The sequence below is a fragment of the Pristiophorus japonicus genome, chromosome 3, assembly GCF_044704955.1.
Source record: "Pristiophorus japonicus isolate sPriJap1 chromosome 3, sPriJap1.hap1, whole genome shotgun sequence".
NCBI lineage: Eukaryota > Metazoa > Chordata > Chondrichthyes > Pristiophoridae > Pristiophorus > Pristiophorus japonicus.
This window is the reverse complement of record NC_091979.1, coordinates 270,821,629-270,836,731: the sequence shown is the minus strand read 5'-3', so window position 1 is coordinate 270,836,731 and position 15,103 is coordinate 270,821,629. Positions and strand designations below refer to the sequence as shown.

General features: G+C 47.7%; 1 protein-coding gene across 1 annotated transcript in view; it reads right to left on the bottom strand.

The window, feature by feature from the left end:
• The window catches only part of adam9b (ADAM metallopeptidase domain 9b), a 146,927-nt gene that overhangs the window by 45,570 nt on the left and 86,254 nt on the right, over window positions 1-15,103 (bottom strand). Inside the window, exon 7 of the mRNA XM_070873997.1 lies at window positions 4,691-4,883. Within this exon, the coding sequence (XP_070730098.1) occupies window positions 4,691-4,883 (193 nt within the window). The remainder of the gene's footprint in view (window positions 1-4,690; window positions 4,884-15,103) is intronic.

The window sequence follows — 15,103 nt, the reverse complement described above, 5'->3', positions numbered from 1 at the left end:
AATGCCTACATTTTGACTGTATTGCTAACATTTTTTTAAAGGGAAACAATTCATGCTACAGTTATAGAACAGGATACCAGTTTTTCTCAATTTCTATATAAAACAGTTTCAAGTACATTACCTAAAATTGATCTGGACATGATTGTTATCACCCAAGGCATTACTGGCTAAAACACAACCCAACATATACACTACTTTGAAACAGGTAAATGTGATTCCCTAACACAATCAGAATTTCTTTTTAAATATAGAAAAACAAAATGATTGACTAGAACGGCCTAGTCAGTGGACCGTCCTCCCTTCACTCTCTGAGATTGCGGGAGGGAAACTGTATTGCACAACAATTGACTGCAATACTATTATAATTCAATTGTAGAAGGACACAGGCTCCCAATGTCTCCCTGTTCACCCTTTCCCAGTCAGCACGTGTGAATATAGAATGTAGTACAAAGAGCCTTTGTGAGACTGAAAAATAGTATATCTTTTTATATATTTCTGTTGAGAATGGGAGATGTCTCCAGCACTACTCTGCAATTTGACAACAGAATGCTCGAACAAACTTATGTGTGTATTTGTGTAATAAATCCAAACATACAAAAAATCTATACGAAACAGAATTTACTTGATAGCTTTACCTGAATGAAGAACAGGTGAACAGAGCTTTACCTTCAAAACCCAATTAAGAAACATGTGCAGCTGTCCTTGCCATGTGGGGTGAAACTCCCGGCAGGTCAGCTCCAGGACAGGTAACTGACCGTGGAGGATTTAAATCACCCCATCGTTTAAACAGGGGCATTGACAATCAGATTTAACTGCCCGCCAATATGCTTAGCCAATGTGTACACGAAGTTCCTGTTTCTGTTAGATAAGGGGCGTGTGCAGTATTCTGATTAACTGGCATAGAAACATAGAAACATAGAAAATAGGTGCAGGAGTATGCCATTCAGCCCTTCTAGCCTGCACCGCCATTCAATGAGTTCATGGCTGAAATGAAACTTCAGTACCCCCTTCCTGCTTTCTCGCCATACCCCTTGATCCCCCGAGTAGTAAGGACTTCATCTAACTCCCTTTTGAATATATTTAGTGAATTGGCCTCAACTACTTTCTGTGGTAGAGAATTCCACAGGTTCACCACTCTCTGGGTGAAAAAGTTTCTCCTCATCTCGGTCCTAAATGGCTTACCCCTTATCCTTAGACTGTGACCCCTGGTTCTGGACTTCCCCAACATTAGGAACATTCTTCCTGCATCTAACCTGTCTAAACCCGTCAGAATTTTAAACGTTTCTATGAGGTCCCCTCTCATTCTTCTGAACTCCAGTGAATACAAGCCCAGTTGATCCAGTCTTTCTTGATAGGTCAGTCCCACCATCCCAGGAATCAGTCTGGTGAATCTTCGCTGCTCTCCCTCAATAGCAAGAATGTCCTTCCTCAAGTTAGGAGACCAAAACTGTACACAATACTCCAGGTGTGGCCTCACCAAGGCCCTGTACAACTGTCTGTAGCAACACATCCCTGCCCCTGTACTCAAATCCCCTCGCTATGAAGGCCAACATGCCATTTGCTTTCTTAACCGCCTGCTGCACCTGCATGCCAACCTTCAATGACTGATGTACCATGACACCCAGGTCTCGTTGCACCTCCCCTTTTCCTAATCTGTCACCATTCAGATAATAGTCTGTCTCTCTGTTTTTACCACCAAAGTGGATAACCTCACATTTATCCACATTATACTTCATCTGCCATTCATTTGCCCACTCACCTAACCTATCCAAGTCACTCTGCAGCCTCATAGCATCCTCCTCGCAGCTCACACTGCCACCCAACTTAGTGTCATCCGCAAATTTGGAGATACTACATTTAATCCCCTCGTCTAAATCATTAATGTACAATGTAAACAGCTGGGGCCCCAGCACAGAACCTTGCGGTACCCCACTAGTCACTGCCTGCCATTCTGAAAAGTACCCATTTACTCCTACTCTTTGCTTCCTGTCTGCCAACCAGTTCTCAATCCACGTCAGCACACTACCCCGAATCCCATTAATCTCTTGTGTGGGACCTTGTCGAAAGCCTTCTGAAAGTCCAAATATACCACATCAACTGGTTCTCCTTTGTCCACTTTACTGGAAACATCCTCAAAAAATTCCAGAAGACTTGTCAAGCATGATTTCCCTTTCACAAATCCATGCTGACTTGGACCTATCATGTCACCATTTTCCAAATGCGCTGCTATGACATCCTTAATAATTGATTCCATCATTTTACCCACTACTGAGGTCAGGCTGACCGGTCTATAATTCCCTGTTTTCTCTCTCCCTCCTTTTTTAAAAAGTGGGGTTACATTGGCTACCCTCCACTCGATAGGAACTGATCCAGAGTCAATGGAATGTTGGAAAATGACTGTCAATGCATCCGCTATTTCCAAGGCCACCTCCTTAAGTACCCTGGGATGCAGTCCATCAGGCCCTGGGGATTTATCGGCCTTCAATCCCATCAATTTCCCCAACACAATTTCCCGACTAATAAAGATTTCCCTCAGTTCCTCCTCCTTACTAGACCCTCTGACCCCTTTTATATCCGGAAGGTTGTTTGTGTCCTCCTTAGTGAATACCGAACCAAAGTACTTGTTCAATTGGTCTGCCATTTCTTTGTTCCCCGTTATGACTTCCCCTGATTCTGACTGCAGGGGACCTACGTTTGTCTTTATTAACCTTTTTCTCTTTACATACCTATAGAAACTTTTGCAATCCGCCTTAATGTTCCCTGCAAGCTTCTTCTCGTACTCCATTTTCCCTGCCCTAATCAAACCCTTTGTCTTCCTCTGCTGAGTTCTAAATTTCTCCCAGTCCCCGGGTTCGCTGCTATTTCTGGCCAATTTGTATGCCACTTCCTTGGCTTTAACACTATCCCTGATTTCCCTTGATAGCCACGGTTGAGCCACCTTCCCTTTTTTATTTTTACGCCAGACAGGAATGTAGAATTGTTGTAATTCATCCATGCAGTCTCTAAATGTCTGCCATTGCCCATCCACAGTCAACCCCTTAAGTATCATTCGCCAATCTATCCTAGCCAATTCACGCCTCATACCTTCAAAGTTACCCTTCTTTAAATTCTGGACCATGGTCTCTGAATTAACTGTTTCATTCTCCATCCTAATGCAGAATTCCACCATATTATGGTCACTCTTCCCCAAGGGGCCTCGCACAATGAGATTGCTAATTAATCCTCTCTCATTACACAACATCCAGTCTAAGATGGCCTCCACCCTAGTTGGTTCCTCGACATATTGGTCTAGAAAACCATCCCTTATGCACTCCAGGAAATCCTCCTCCTCTGTATTGCTTCCAGTTTGGCTAGCCCAATCTATGTGCATATTAAAGTCACCCATTATAACTGCTGCACCTTTATTGCATGCACCCCTAATTTCCTGTTTGATGCCCTCCCCAACATCACTACTACTGTTTGGAGGTCTGTACACAACTCCCACTAATGTTTTTTGCCCTTTGGTGTTCTGCAGCTCTACCCATATAGATTCCACATCATCCAAGCTAATGTCTTTCCTAACTATTGCATTAATCTCCTCTTTAACCAGCAATGCTACCCCACCTCCTTTTCCTTTTATTCTATCCTTCCTGAATGTTGAATACCCCTGGATGTTGAGTTCCCAGCCCTGATCATCCTGGAGCCACGTCTCCGTAATCCCAATCACATCATATTTGTTAACATCTATTTGCACAGTTAATTCATCCACCTTATTGCGGATACTCCTTGCATTAAGACACAAAGCCTTCAGGCTTGTTTTTTTTAACACCCTTTGTCCTTTTAGAATTTTGCTGTACAGTGGCCCTTTTTGTTCTTTGCCTTGGGTTTCTCTGCCCTCCACTTTTCCTCATCTCCTTTCTGTCTTTTGCTTTTGCCTCCTTTTTGTCTCCCTCTGTCTCCCTGCATTGGTTCCCATCCCCCTGCCATATTAGTTTAACTCCTCCCCAACAGCACTAGCAAACACTCCCCCTAGGACATTGGTTCCAGTCCTGCCCGGGTGCAGACCGTCCGGTTTGTACTGGTCCCACCTCCCCCAGAACCGGTTCCAATGCCTGAGGAATTTGAATCCCTCCCTGCTGCACCACTGCTCAAGCCACGTATTCATCTGCGCTATCCTGTGATTCCTACTCTGACTAGCACGTGGCACTGGTAGCAATCCCGAGATTACTATTTTTGAGGTCCTACTTTTTAATTTAGCTCCTAGCTCCTTAAATTCGTTTCGTAGGACCTCATCCCTTTTTTTTACCTATGTCGTTGGTACCAATGTGCACCACGACAACTGGCTGTTCTCCCTTCCATTTCAGATAGTCCTGCACCCGCTCCGAGACATCCTTGACCCTTGCACCAGGGAGGCAACATACCAGCCTGGAGTCTCGGTTGCGGCCGCAGAAACGCCTATCTATTCCCCTCACCATTGAATCCCCTATCACTATCGTGCACCCACTCTTTTTCCTGCCCTCCTGTGATGGTATGTATGGTCTGTACCCGTCAGGAATGTGTATTCAGTTTCTGACACCTGCAGCTTTACCCAGTTGGACATGGGTAAAAACTAATTGTAAAATACTCAGCAACCGGTGGCATTTTTTGTGTCTCAAAGTTACTAACTTGACTGTTATTAAATAGCTAAGCAATGAAATAGAGCTGTGATTACCCTCAGGTGCTGCACCAAACTTCCATAGCTCGAGCGATGATGTTCATCGTTCGTTGATCCACCATGGTGAGCTACACCACACACAAAGGGCTCTGCTTGCATGTCTTCCAGTCGATAGATTAGGTGTTCAAATGTAAGTGAGCTTTCCAATGGCTCAATTCCAAAACTTCTTTCACCAATAAAAATCATTCCCCTGCAATAATTACACAAGAAGGATGAGGAGTTGTCCAGTGACTGTAATGAAGAAATGAAAGGACCAATTCCAGGATCCCGTGCTTCCAGAGGGGAGCCAGGCTAATAGAACTACATTGTGGGTGCCTATCTCGCCATTTTTAGAATGGGTTCTGCCATTGACAAAGTCCGACACAGGAGTTCTCAATGTATTTTGTAATGATTGTCCTAACCCACTCACCATTTTTGACACACACATACACATATATATATCATTCTTGTTAATTGATTTCATCTCTTGACAGAGCTGAATAACCTGAGGTAAAAGTTTCAATAATATAAAGCTGTGTGAAATTTCACAATGAATGTTATTATATTGGTCCAAGTCATGGCAACTCTGGGAAGTTGCTCAGATCTGAAGAAAGCGGCCACGAAATTCGGCACCTTAGCGCCAGCAGCTAAGGCCGGTTTTGGAAAAAAGTGATGGCAGCCTCACTTCTGCCCACTTCTGGCGTGACCCGTGCAGGTCACCATCTTGGTAAGGGCAGTAGCACGGGCTTCGGCAGTGTTCAGAGTCGGCAGATTGTGATATCAGTTAGCATGCAACACTGATTTGCTGCACAACTTGCCACTTTGGACATTCCAAATAATGCCCTCCCCTAAACATGAACAGCTGGTCATGTGTTCAGCTGCACGAGGGAACCCTCACCAGTGTAATTTAACTTGCAGGTAAGTTGATTTTTTTCTCTTGCAGAGTTTATATCTATACTGGGTTGCTGGAAGACATTTATAAAGATGTTAAAGTGTGCAGGAAGTGCTGCTGGATGTTGGAAAGGTCTTGGCTGCTACTGGAAGCCCTCTGACTACACGTCTTGCTCCCAGTCATGAGGCTCTACTTACAGTCCCCCTCGCACTGCAGCATGACAGGGAGATGGAGCAGGCACAGCAAAGGCAAGCTGTTCGCAGAGGGAGGAGGAGGAGAACTCTCAGCAGGAGGCCTCACCCACCTCGGGTCTTCAGGGAGCAGTGTATTTGGAGTCACAATGAAATACTTCTATAACAAAGCATCTCCACTTTACATAGGAAATAGGAGCAGGAGTAGGCCATTTGGCCCCTCAAGCTTGCTCTGCCATTCAATAAGATCATGGCTGATCATGGTTTTAAGAAGTGCAGACGGCCTTTCACTATGCAGGCAACCTTCAAATAGAGACTGCACATGATATTGGGCCCCCTGATGAGTGCTGAGCCAATCAGCAGCATGTTTAGCACTGACTCAGTGCTGCAATCATGCTAATGAGGAGGTGGCACAAATTTCACATGCTGCCTGCACTACTTTTAACAGATGCGGGCAGATCGTGCATCGCCATCCCGTGCCTGTTTTCGGGCCTCATCCAATTTAGCCCCCAACAATTTTACATAACACCTAAAATGCTTAGTCATTGGCACTGAATGTACTCAAGTATATACTGTATATATTATTTAACTCGGGCGAACTTCATTCCATGCAACATTTTCATAGTCCCAGAAGCACATTCTTTTTACTATGACAATTGGTCGTCCACTGCTGCTTTAAAGCAGTTCGTAATATAGCCTGTTGCATTCACAATGCTATCTAAAGATGCAATGGATAGCTTCTGTTATGTCTTGAATAAAGAGTCAGACTAGATACTGCAAGCTCAAGGTAAGGTGTGACTGTAGTTCTTTATTACAGATCTCAGAGTGCCTCTCCAGCCTGTGAGGCCTCCTTATATACAGGTGCTCCCAAGAGATTATGGGATCCCTTGGGACTCCAGGGGATAAGCCCTCTGGTGGTTAGACATGGTATTTACAAGTTTACATACATAACACTCACCCCCAAAGTCAAGAGTGTAACTATTTATAATGTGATTCGATCTGGGGCCTTCCTTTCCCTGGTTGATCGTCTTGGTGCAAATGCTGGTTTTGGTGAGTCGTTTGTTGGGCCCTCGCTGGGCTGCTGTGCAGCTGGCCTTGCTGGGCTGCTGAGGGTGGTTGGCCCTGCTGAGCTGCTGTGGGTGATGGGTTCTGCTTCGTGGTCAACCGCTGGGTCGGTTGCCACTTGTGTGTGTGTTGGAGGGTCGAAAAAGGTGGAGTCTATTGTGGGTTGTTCTGGATAGTCCGTAAATCTGAGTTTGGTATGGTCCAGGTGTTTCCTGCAGGTGAGTCCATTTGAGAGTTTGACCACAAACACCCTACTCCGCTCTTTGGCCAAAACAATGCCAGGAAGCCACTTGGGACCTTGTCCATAGTTCAACACAAATACAGGATCATTTATCTCAATTTCGCGTGACACATTTGCGCGATCATATGTAGTCTGTTGAAGCCACCTGCTATCTACCTGTTCATGTAGATCAGGGTGTACTAATGAGAGCCTTGTCTTAAGTGCCCTTTTCATGAGTAGTTCAGCGGGAGGGACCCCAGTGAGCGAGTGGGGTCTTGTGCGGTAACTAAGCAGGACTCGGGATAAGCGAGTCAGCAGTGAGCCTTCAGTTACCCTTTTCAAGCTCTGCTTGATTGTTTGAACTGCTCGTTCTGCCTGACTGTTGGACGCTGGTTTAAACGGGGCAGATATGACATGTTTGATCCCATTGCGGGTCATGAACTCCTTGAACTCGGCACTGGTAAAGCTCGGCCCATTGTCGCTTACAAGGACATCAGGCAGGCCGTGCGTGGCAAACATGGCCAGTAGGCTTTCAATGGTGGCAGCGGATGTGCTTGCCGACATTATCACACATTCAATCCATTTGGAGTACGCATCTACAACCATGAAGAACATTTTTCCCAAGAATGGGCCTGCATAGTCGACATGGACCCTGAACCACGGTTTGGAGGGCCAGGACCATAAACTTAGTGGCGCCTCCCTGGGTGCATTGCTTAACTGAGAACATGTATTACATTTGTACACACAGGACTTTAAGTCTGCATCGATACCGGGCCACCACACGTGGGATCTGGCTATCACTTTCATCATTACAATGCCTGGGTGGGTGCTGTGGAGATCACTGATGAAAGTGTCCCTGCCCTTTTTTGGCACCACTATCCGATTACCCCATAGGAGGCAGTCTGCCTGTATAGACATTTCATCTTTGCGCTGCTGGTACGGCTTTATTTCTTCCTGTATCTGTAACGGGACACTAGACCACCTCCAGTGGAGCACAGAGTTTTTTACTAAAGACAGTAAGGGGTCCTGGCTCATCCAGGTTCTAATCTGTCGGGCGGTAACAGGTGTTTGCTCACTCTCGAATGCTTCCATTACCATAACTAAATCTGTGTGCTGTGCCATCTCCACCCCTGTGGTGGGCACTGGCAGCCTGCTGAGAGCATCGGCACAGTTTTCTGTGCCTGGCCTGTGGCAGATGACGTAGTTGTATGCGGACAACGTGAGCGCCCATCTCTGGATGCGGGCCGATGCATTCGTATTTATCCCCTTGCTTTCAGAAAAGAGGGATATAAGCAGCTTATGGTCGGTTTCCAATTCAAATTTGAGCCCGAACAGATATTGATGCATTTTCTTTACCTCGTAAACACACGCTGACGCTTCTTTTTCGATCATACTGTAGACCCCCTCGGCCTTAGACAGACTTCTGGATGCACAAGCAACCAGTTGCAATATCCCAGATTCATTAGCTTGTTGCAATACACACCCGACCCCGTATGACGACGCATCACTTGCTAGTACCAAATGCTTACATGGTTGTACAACACAGGCAATTTGTTTGAACATAGCAGCTTCCTAGCTTTCTCAAAGGCATTTTCTTGGCTTTTATCCCATACCCATTCATCTCCTTTACGCAGTAAAGAGTGCAGGGGTTCTAACAATGCGCTAAGACCCGGTAAGAAGTTACCAAAATAGTTCAGGAGTCCGAGAAACGACCGCAGCTCCGTCACGTTCTCTGGTCTCGGTGTGTTCTTGATTGCCTCCGTCTTCGAATCGGTGGGCCTGATGCCGTCCGCCGCGATTCTTCTCCCCAGGAATTCCACTTCAGGTGCCAGGAAAACGCATTTTGAGCGTTTTAGCCTGAGCCCCACACGATTGCGCCGACTAAGAACCTCCTCCAGGTTCTGCAGGTACTCGACGTTGTCCCGACCTGTAACCAAGATGCCGTCCTGGAAAACCACGGTGCACGGAACCGACTTCAGCAAGCTTTCCATGTTCCTCTGGAATATCGCCGCAGCCGATCGAATCCCAAACAGGCATCTGTTGTAAATGAAGAGGCCTTTGTGTGTATTGATGCAGGTGAGGCCTTTCGATGATACCTCCAGCTCCTGCGTCATGTAGGCTGAGGTCAAGTCCAGTTTCGTGAATGTTTTTCCTCCCGCCAGCGTCTCAAATAGGTCGTCTGCCTTTGGTAGCGGGTATTGATCCTGCAGCGAGAAACGATTGATAGTTACTTTGTAATCACCACAGATTCTGATGGTGCCATCTCCCTTGAGGACTGGAACAATCGGAGTGGCCCACTCACTGAATTCAATCGGCGAAATGATGCCCTCTCGTTGCAGCCTGTCCAGTTCGATTTCCACCCTCTCTCTCATCATGCAAGATAGCGCTCTCGCCTTGTGATGGATGGGTCGAGCCCCCGGAATCAAATGGATCTGCACTTTTGCTCCTTAGAACTTCCCGATGCCTGGTTCGAACAGCGAAGGGAACTTGTTTAGGATCTGGGCACATGAAGTATCGTCGACAGATGATAGCGCTCGGACGTCGTCCCAGTTCCAGAGTATCTTTCCCAGCCAACTCCTGCCGAACAGCGTGGGGCCATCGCCCGGTACCACCCAGAGTGGTAATTCATGCACCACTCCATTGTAGGAGACCTTTACGATAGCACTGCCGATTATGGGAATCAGTTCATTTGTGTACGTTCTCAGTTTGGTACGAATGGGAGTCAGGACTGGCCTTGAGGCCTTGCTGCACCACAACTTATCAAAAGTCTTTTTGCTCATTATGGACTGGCTTGCGCCCGTGTCCAGCTCCATGGATCCCAGGAGTCCATTTAATTCAATCTTCAGCATTATTGGGGGACACTTTGTGGTAAATGTGTGCACCCCATATACCTCTGCCTCCTCGGTCTGATGTTCTGGTTCGTCGTGATCCACTGTGGATCTGTCCTCCTCTGTAACATGGTGGTTTGCAGGATTATCAGGGTTTACAGCTCACCTGCACATGCACTGGAGGTGTCCCATTGTTCCACAGCCCTTGCAAACGTATCCTTTGAAGCAGCATGAATGGAAATGATGATCACCCCCGCAGTGCCAACAAGGTGTTAATGGCCTTGTACTCACTACCCTTGATGGTGGACTCTGAGTCATCTGTGGATGTGCAACTGCAGGCGTGTAAGTCCTGCCCTGTACATTTTGATTCGAGTACAACATTACTTTGTTCACAGTACTTGCAGCAGCACTCATGTGCTGAGAAATTTGTTTGGTATTGTCACTGGTGGCGATAAACGCGTGGGCTATCGCTATGGCTTTACTCAAGGATGGGGTCTCTACAGTCAAAAGTTTGCGAAGTATTACTTCATGGCCAATGCCAAGTGCAAAGAAGTCCCTGAGCATGTGCTCCAAGTGTCCTTCAAATTCGCAATGTCCTGCAATGCGCCTTAGCTCGGCAACATAGCTTGTCACTTCCTGGCCTTCAGGCCTCTTGTACGTGTAGAACCGGTACCTCGCCATCAGAACGTTTTCCTTCGGGTTTAGATGCTCCAGAACCAGTGTGCACAACTCATCGTACGACTTGTCTGTGGGTTTTGCTAGAGCGAGCAGATTTTTCATGAGGCCATACGTTGGTGCCCCGCAAACGGTGAGGAGGTTCGTTTGGCAGCGTTCACTTCTCCTTCCAGCTCGTTGGCCACGAAGTATTGGTCGAGTCACTCCACGATGGTTTCCCAATCATCTCCCTCCGAAAATTTCTCCAGGTTGCCCACGGTTCTCTGCATTGTTGTGGTGGGGTTTGTCATTTGTATCTCGTCGCCAGTTGTTATGTCTTGAATAAAGAGTCAGACTAGATACTGCAAGCTCAAAGTAAGGTGTGACCGTAGTCCTTTATTACAGATCTCAGAGTGCCTCTCCAGCCTGTGAGGCCTCCTTATATACAGGTGCTCCCAAAGGATCGTGGGATCCCTTGGGACTCCAGGGGATAAGCCCTCTGGTGGTTAGACATGGTATTTACAGGTTTACATACATAACAGCTTCCATCTGGTCAATCAAGATGCTTTTTAAGGATAGCCTATTGTTTTTATCATCATGAGGCCCTATGGCTTCTTCTATTTTTTAACTGAAAACTGAAAACATCCTATGTAACAGTGTCAAACATTTTCCTACTGCTGATGTTAGACTAAGTGGTCTAGAATTTGTCACATCATGTCTTGCTCTTTGTTTGAATACTGAAATTGCTTGCCGTCCTCCAGTTCTCAAGTACAATCTTAATCCTTACTTTGTCTATTTCTTTACTAATTTCCTTGAAGATTCCAAAGTAACGTTGCCATATGAACACATAATACTTTCATATGAAATTTCTTTGACTGCTATTTTAATGGAGGAATTAACCTGTTCAAAAGAAAATGAGCAGATTAACACCTTTAATCAGAGGACACAGTAATCTGGGAATGAAAAGTTGGTATCAGTAAAATTGACTGTTGGAATGTGTAAAAACCCAATTGGTTCACAAATGTCCTTTAGAGAAGGAAACCTGCCATCCTTACCTGGTCTGACTTACATGTGACTCCAGTCTCACACCAATGTGGTTGACTTTTAATTGCCCTCTAAAGTGGCCTAACAAACCATTCCGTTGTACCAAAACACTACGGGGCCGAATTTGCCCTTCCTTTAAGGCCTGTTACCACTGGAAATCGGTGGCCACGACGCTCGCCCGTTTGCCCTGCCACGATTTCCCGGTGGTGAGCATCACCACAACACTCCCCACTGCCCCCCGACTTCCGCTATGCTGATGGCCAGCACTCCTAAGCGTAGCATCAGAGCATGCACCGTTGAGGTCCTGGGCCAGAAGCCACATTCTGCTATAAAAATCTTCCAACAGCTCGACGGTGCCAAGAGTAAGTTTTTTTGGTCGGTGTCTAGCGTTCCTCAGAGGTGTGCTGGTTTTTGATGCATCTGTGTCGGCAACTTCTGCCCCATCTTTGAGAACCAGTGCGAGATTATAGTGCGCGATTGTTTGAGAGTGCTGGAGGCGCCTCCACTTGCAGAACAGGGAGCCGACATCAAGGAGGCTGGGCTAAAGAAAGGGTTGGAAATAGGGGCAATGCTGGCAGGCCAACGCCTCCTGCACATTGTGTGTGCCGCCGAGGCATACAGGAGAAGGCGACGCCAGGTCCAACGGCTGCACAGGCAGCAGGCAAGGGCCGTGGCAATCATGGCGGCCCAGCATGGAGAGTGCCAGGGAGATGGCGACAGAGGGGAGGCTAGCGAGCTGCCACAGGAAGACCCTCAGCAAGGGCGTCCCCTAAGGAGGAGAGTGAGGTATGTGAACCCTCCCCCCCCACCAGATACTGGGCCGGCAGGCCAGGAGGCAGCCTGCAGTGGAGGCATATGCTGGGCAGCAGCAGCCTGCAGAGGCAGAGGAGCCAGCAGACCAGCAGGGAGAAGCCAATGAGGCACAACAGAGAGCAAGACGGCTGCACAGATATGGGGGCGGAAGGCCATATCGACAAAGGGTCTTCCATCAGGCAATTCTCATACAGGCACCTGAATGATGATCAGTGCCTGTGCAGACTACGATTCCGCAAGGATGTAGCGACGGAGCTCTGCAATCTCCTGCAGGCAGACTTGAGCCGCAAACACGGGTGAGGACAGCCCTGAGCGTGGCATCCAAGGTTACTATCACCCTGAACTTTTATGCCACTGGGTACATCCAAGCTGCCACTGCAGACATCTCCAACATCTCGCAGTTTGCAGCCCATACATCGATACGGGAGGTCACAGATGCTCTCTATTGGAGGAGAGCCGATTACATCTTCCCTATGAGCAGGGACAAGCAGTTGGAGCGGCAAACTGGATTCCTGTGCATGGCGGGCTTCCCCAGGGTCCAGGGGGTCATTGATTGTGCCCATGTTGGTCTGAGGTCACCCCAACACACTCCCGAGCAATTCCAAAACCGCAAGGGTTTCCACTCCCTCGATGTTCAACTGGTTTGCGACCACAACCGAAAAATTATGCAAGTGGATGCCTGGTTTCCTGGCAGCAGCCACGATTCTTCCATACTGCAGCAAACCGGTGTGCCAGGCCTCTTCACTGGTCAGAATCAAGAATGCGGCTGGGTCCTCGGTGACAAGAACTATGCACTGAGCACTTGGCTCATGACTCCTCTTCGCAACCCTAGAACTGCGGCGCAGCACGCCTATAATGACAGTCTCTCGGCCACCAGGGCCATCATCGAGCACACAATTGGGATTCTGAAGCAGAGATTCCATTGCCTGGATCACTCAGGCATTGTGCTGCAGTACTCGGCTGAGCGTGTCTCCATATTCATAGCTGACTCTCACAGCTACCTGGGCTACACTCCCTCCAACCCCGCATCCTGTAAGGACTCCATTCCATTTTCCCAGTTTCTCAGTCTCCGTTGCATCTGCTCTGACAATGCCACCTTTCACACCAATGCCTCTGACATGTCTTCCTTTTTCTTCAACCGAGGATTCCCCTCCACCGTGGTTAAAATGGCCCTCAACCGTGTTCGTTCTATTTCCCGCACCTCTGCTCTCACCCCTTCTCCTCCTTCTCAGAACCACGATAGGGTTCCCCTTGTCCTCACCTTTCACACCACCAGCCTCCACATTCAATGGATCATCTTCCGCCATTTCCGCCACCTCCAGCGTGATCCCACCACCAATCACATCTTCCCCTCTCCCCACCTCTCAGCATTCCGAAGGGACCGATTCCTACTGGTCCATTCCGCAGTCACCCACAGAACCTCCTCCCCTTCCCACGGCAACTTCCCGTGCAAGCGCAGGAGATGCAACACCTACCCTTTTACCTCCTCCCTTCCCACTATCCAGGCCCCTAAATACTCCTTCCAGGTGAAACAACGATTTACTTATACTTCTTTCAATTTAGTATACTGTATTCGCTGCTCATGATGTGGTCTCCTATAGATTGGGGAGACCAAACGCAGATTGGGTGACCGCTTTGCAGAGCACCTCCGTTCAGTCCGTAAGCATGACCCTGAGCTTCCGGTTGCCTGTCATTTTAATTCCCCGCTCCACTCCAACTCCGACATATCTGTCCTCGGCCTCCTACACTGTTCCAATGAAGCTCAACGCAAGCTCGAGGAACAGCACCTCATCTTTCACTTAGGCACTTTACAGCCTTCTGGACTCAATATCGAATTCAACAATTTCAGATAACCTCTGCCCATTGTTGGTTCCCTTCCCCCACCCCCCCCCATCCCGTTTTTTTCCTCTTTGTCTCCAATGGCAGCTGGTCATTATTCCGCCATTCACACCCTAGCTAGACTAACCTTTTTCTAACTTCTGCCATTACCATTTCAATTCGGCCCATCATCCCTTTTGTCTCTTTAACTGTTGCGTATGAAAAAAGAGTCTGATTAGATACTTTGAGCTCAAAGTAAAGTGTGACCGTAGTCTATTAATGCAAGTCTCCAGAGTGTCTCTCCAGCCTGTGAGGCCTCCTTAAGTACCAGTGCTCCCAAGGGATTGTGGGATCCCTTGGGACTCTAGGGAATGAGCCCTCTGGTGGCTACACAAGGTATGTACAGGTTTACATATATAACATTACCCTCTCCTGCCTTCCACTCTATCACAGACTTTCCCTTTTGTTCGTTCTTCTGCTCCCCCTTTCAGTGCTCCTTAAGAACCTGTTCTTTTTGAACATTCACCAGCTCTGACGAAGGGTCATCGACCTGAAATGTTAACTCTGTTTTTCTCTGCACAGATGCTGCCTGACCCGCTGAGATTTCCAGCATTTTCTGTTTTTACTTCAGGTTACAGCATCTGCAGTATTTTGCTTTTGTGTCCTTATTCGTGGTGGTGTGCTCCATGCTCCACAACCTGGCCATCATGAGGGCACAGCCATTGGAGGATGAGGCAGAAGTGTCACCTGTGGAGGAGGAGGAGAAGGCGCATGAGGAGGAGGAGGCACAGGAGGAGGAGCAGGATGCGGGTGGCCAGTCACGCAGGAGGTGGCATCGCCATTGTGACCCTGCACGGGAAGCACAAAACCATCTCATAACTGCATGATTCACATAACTGAATGCCC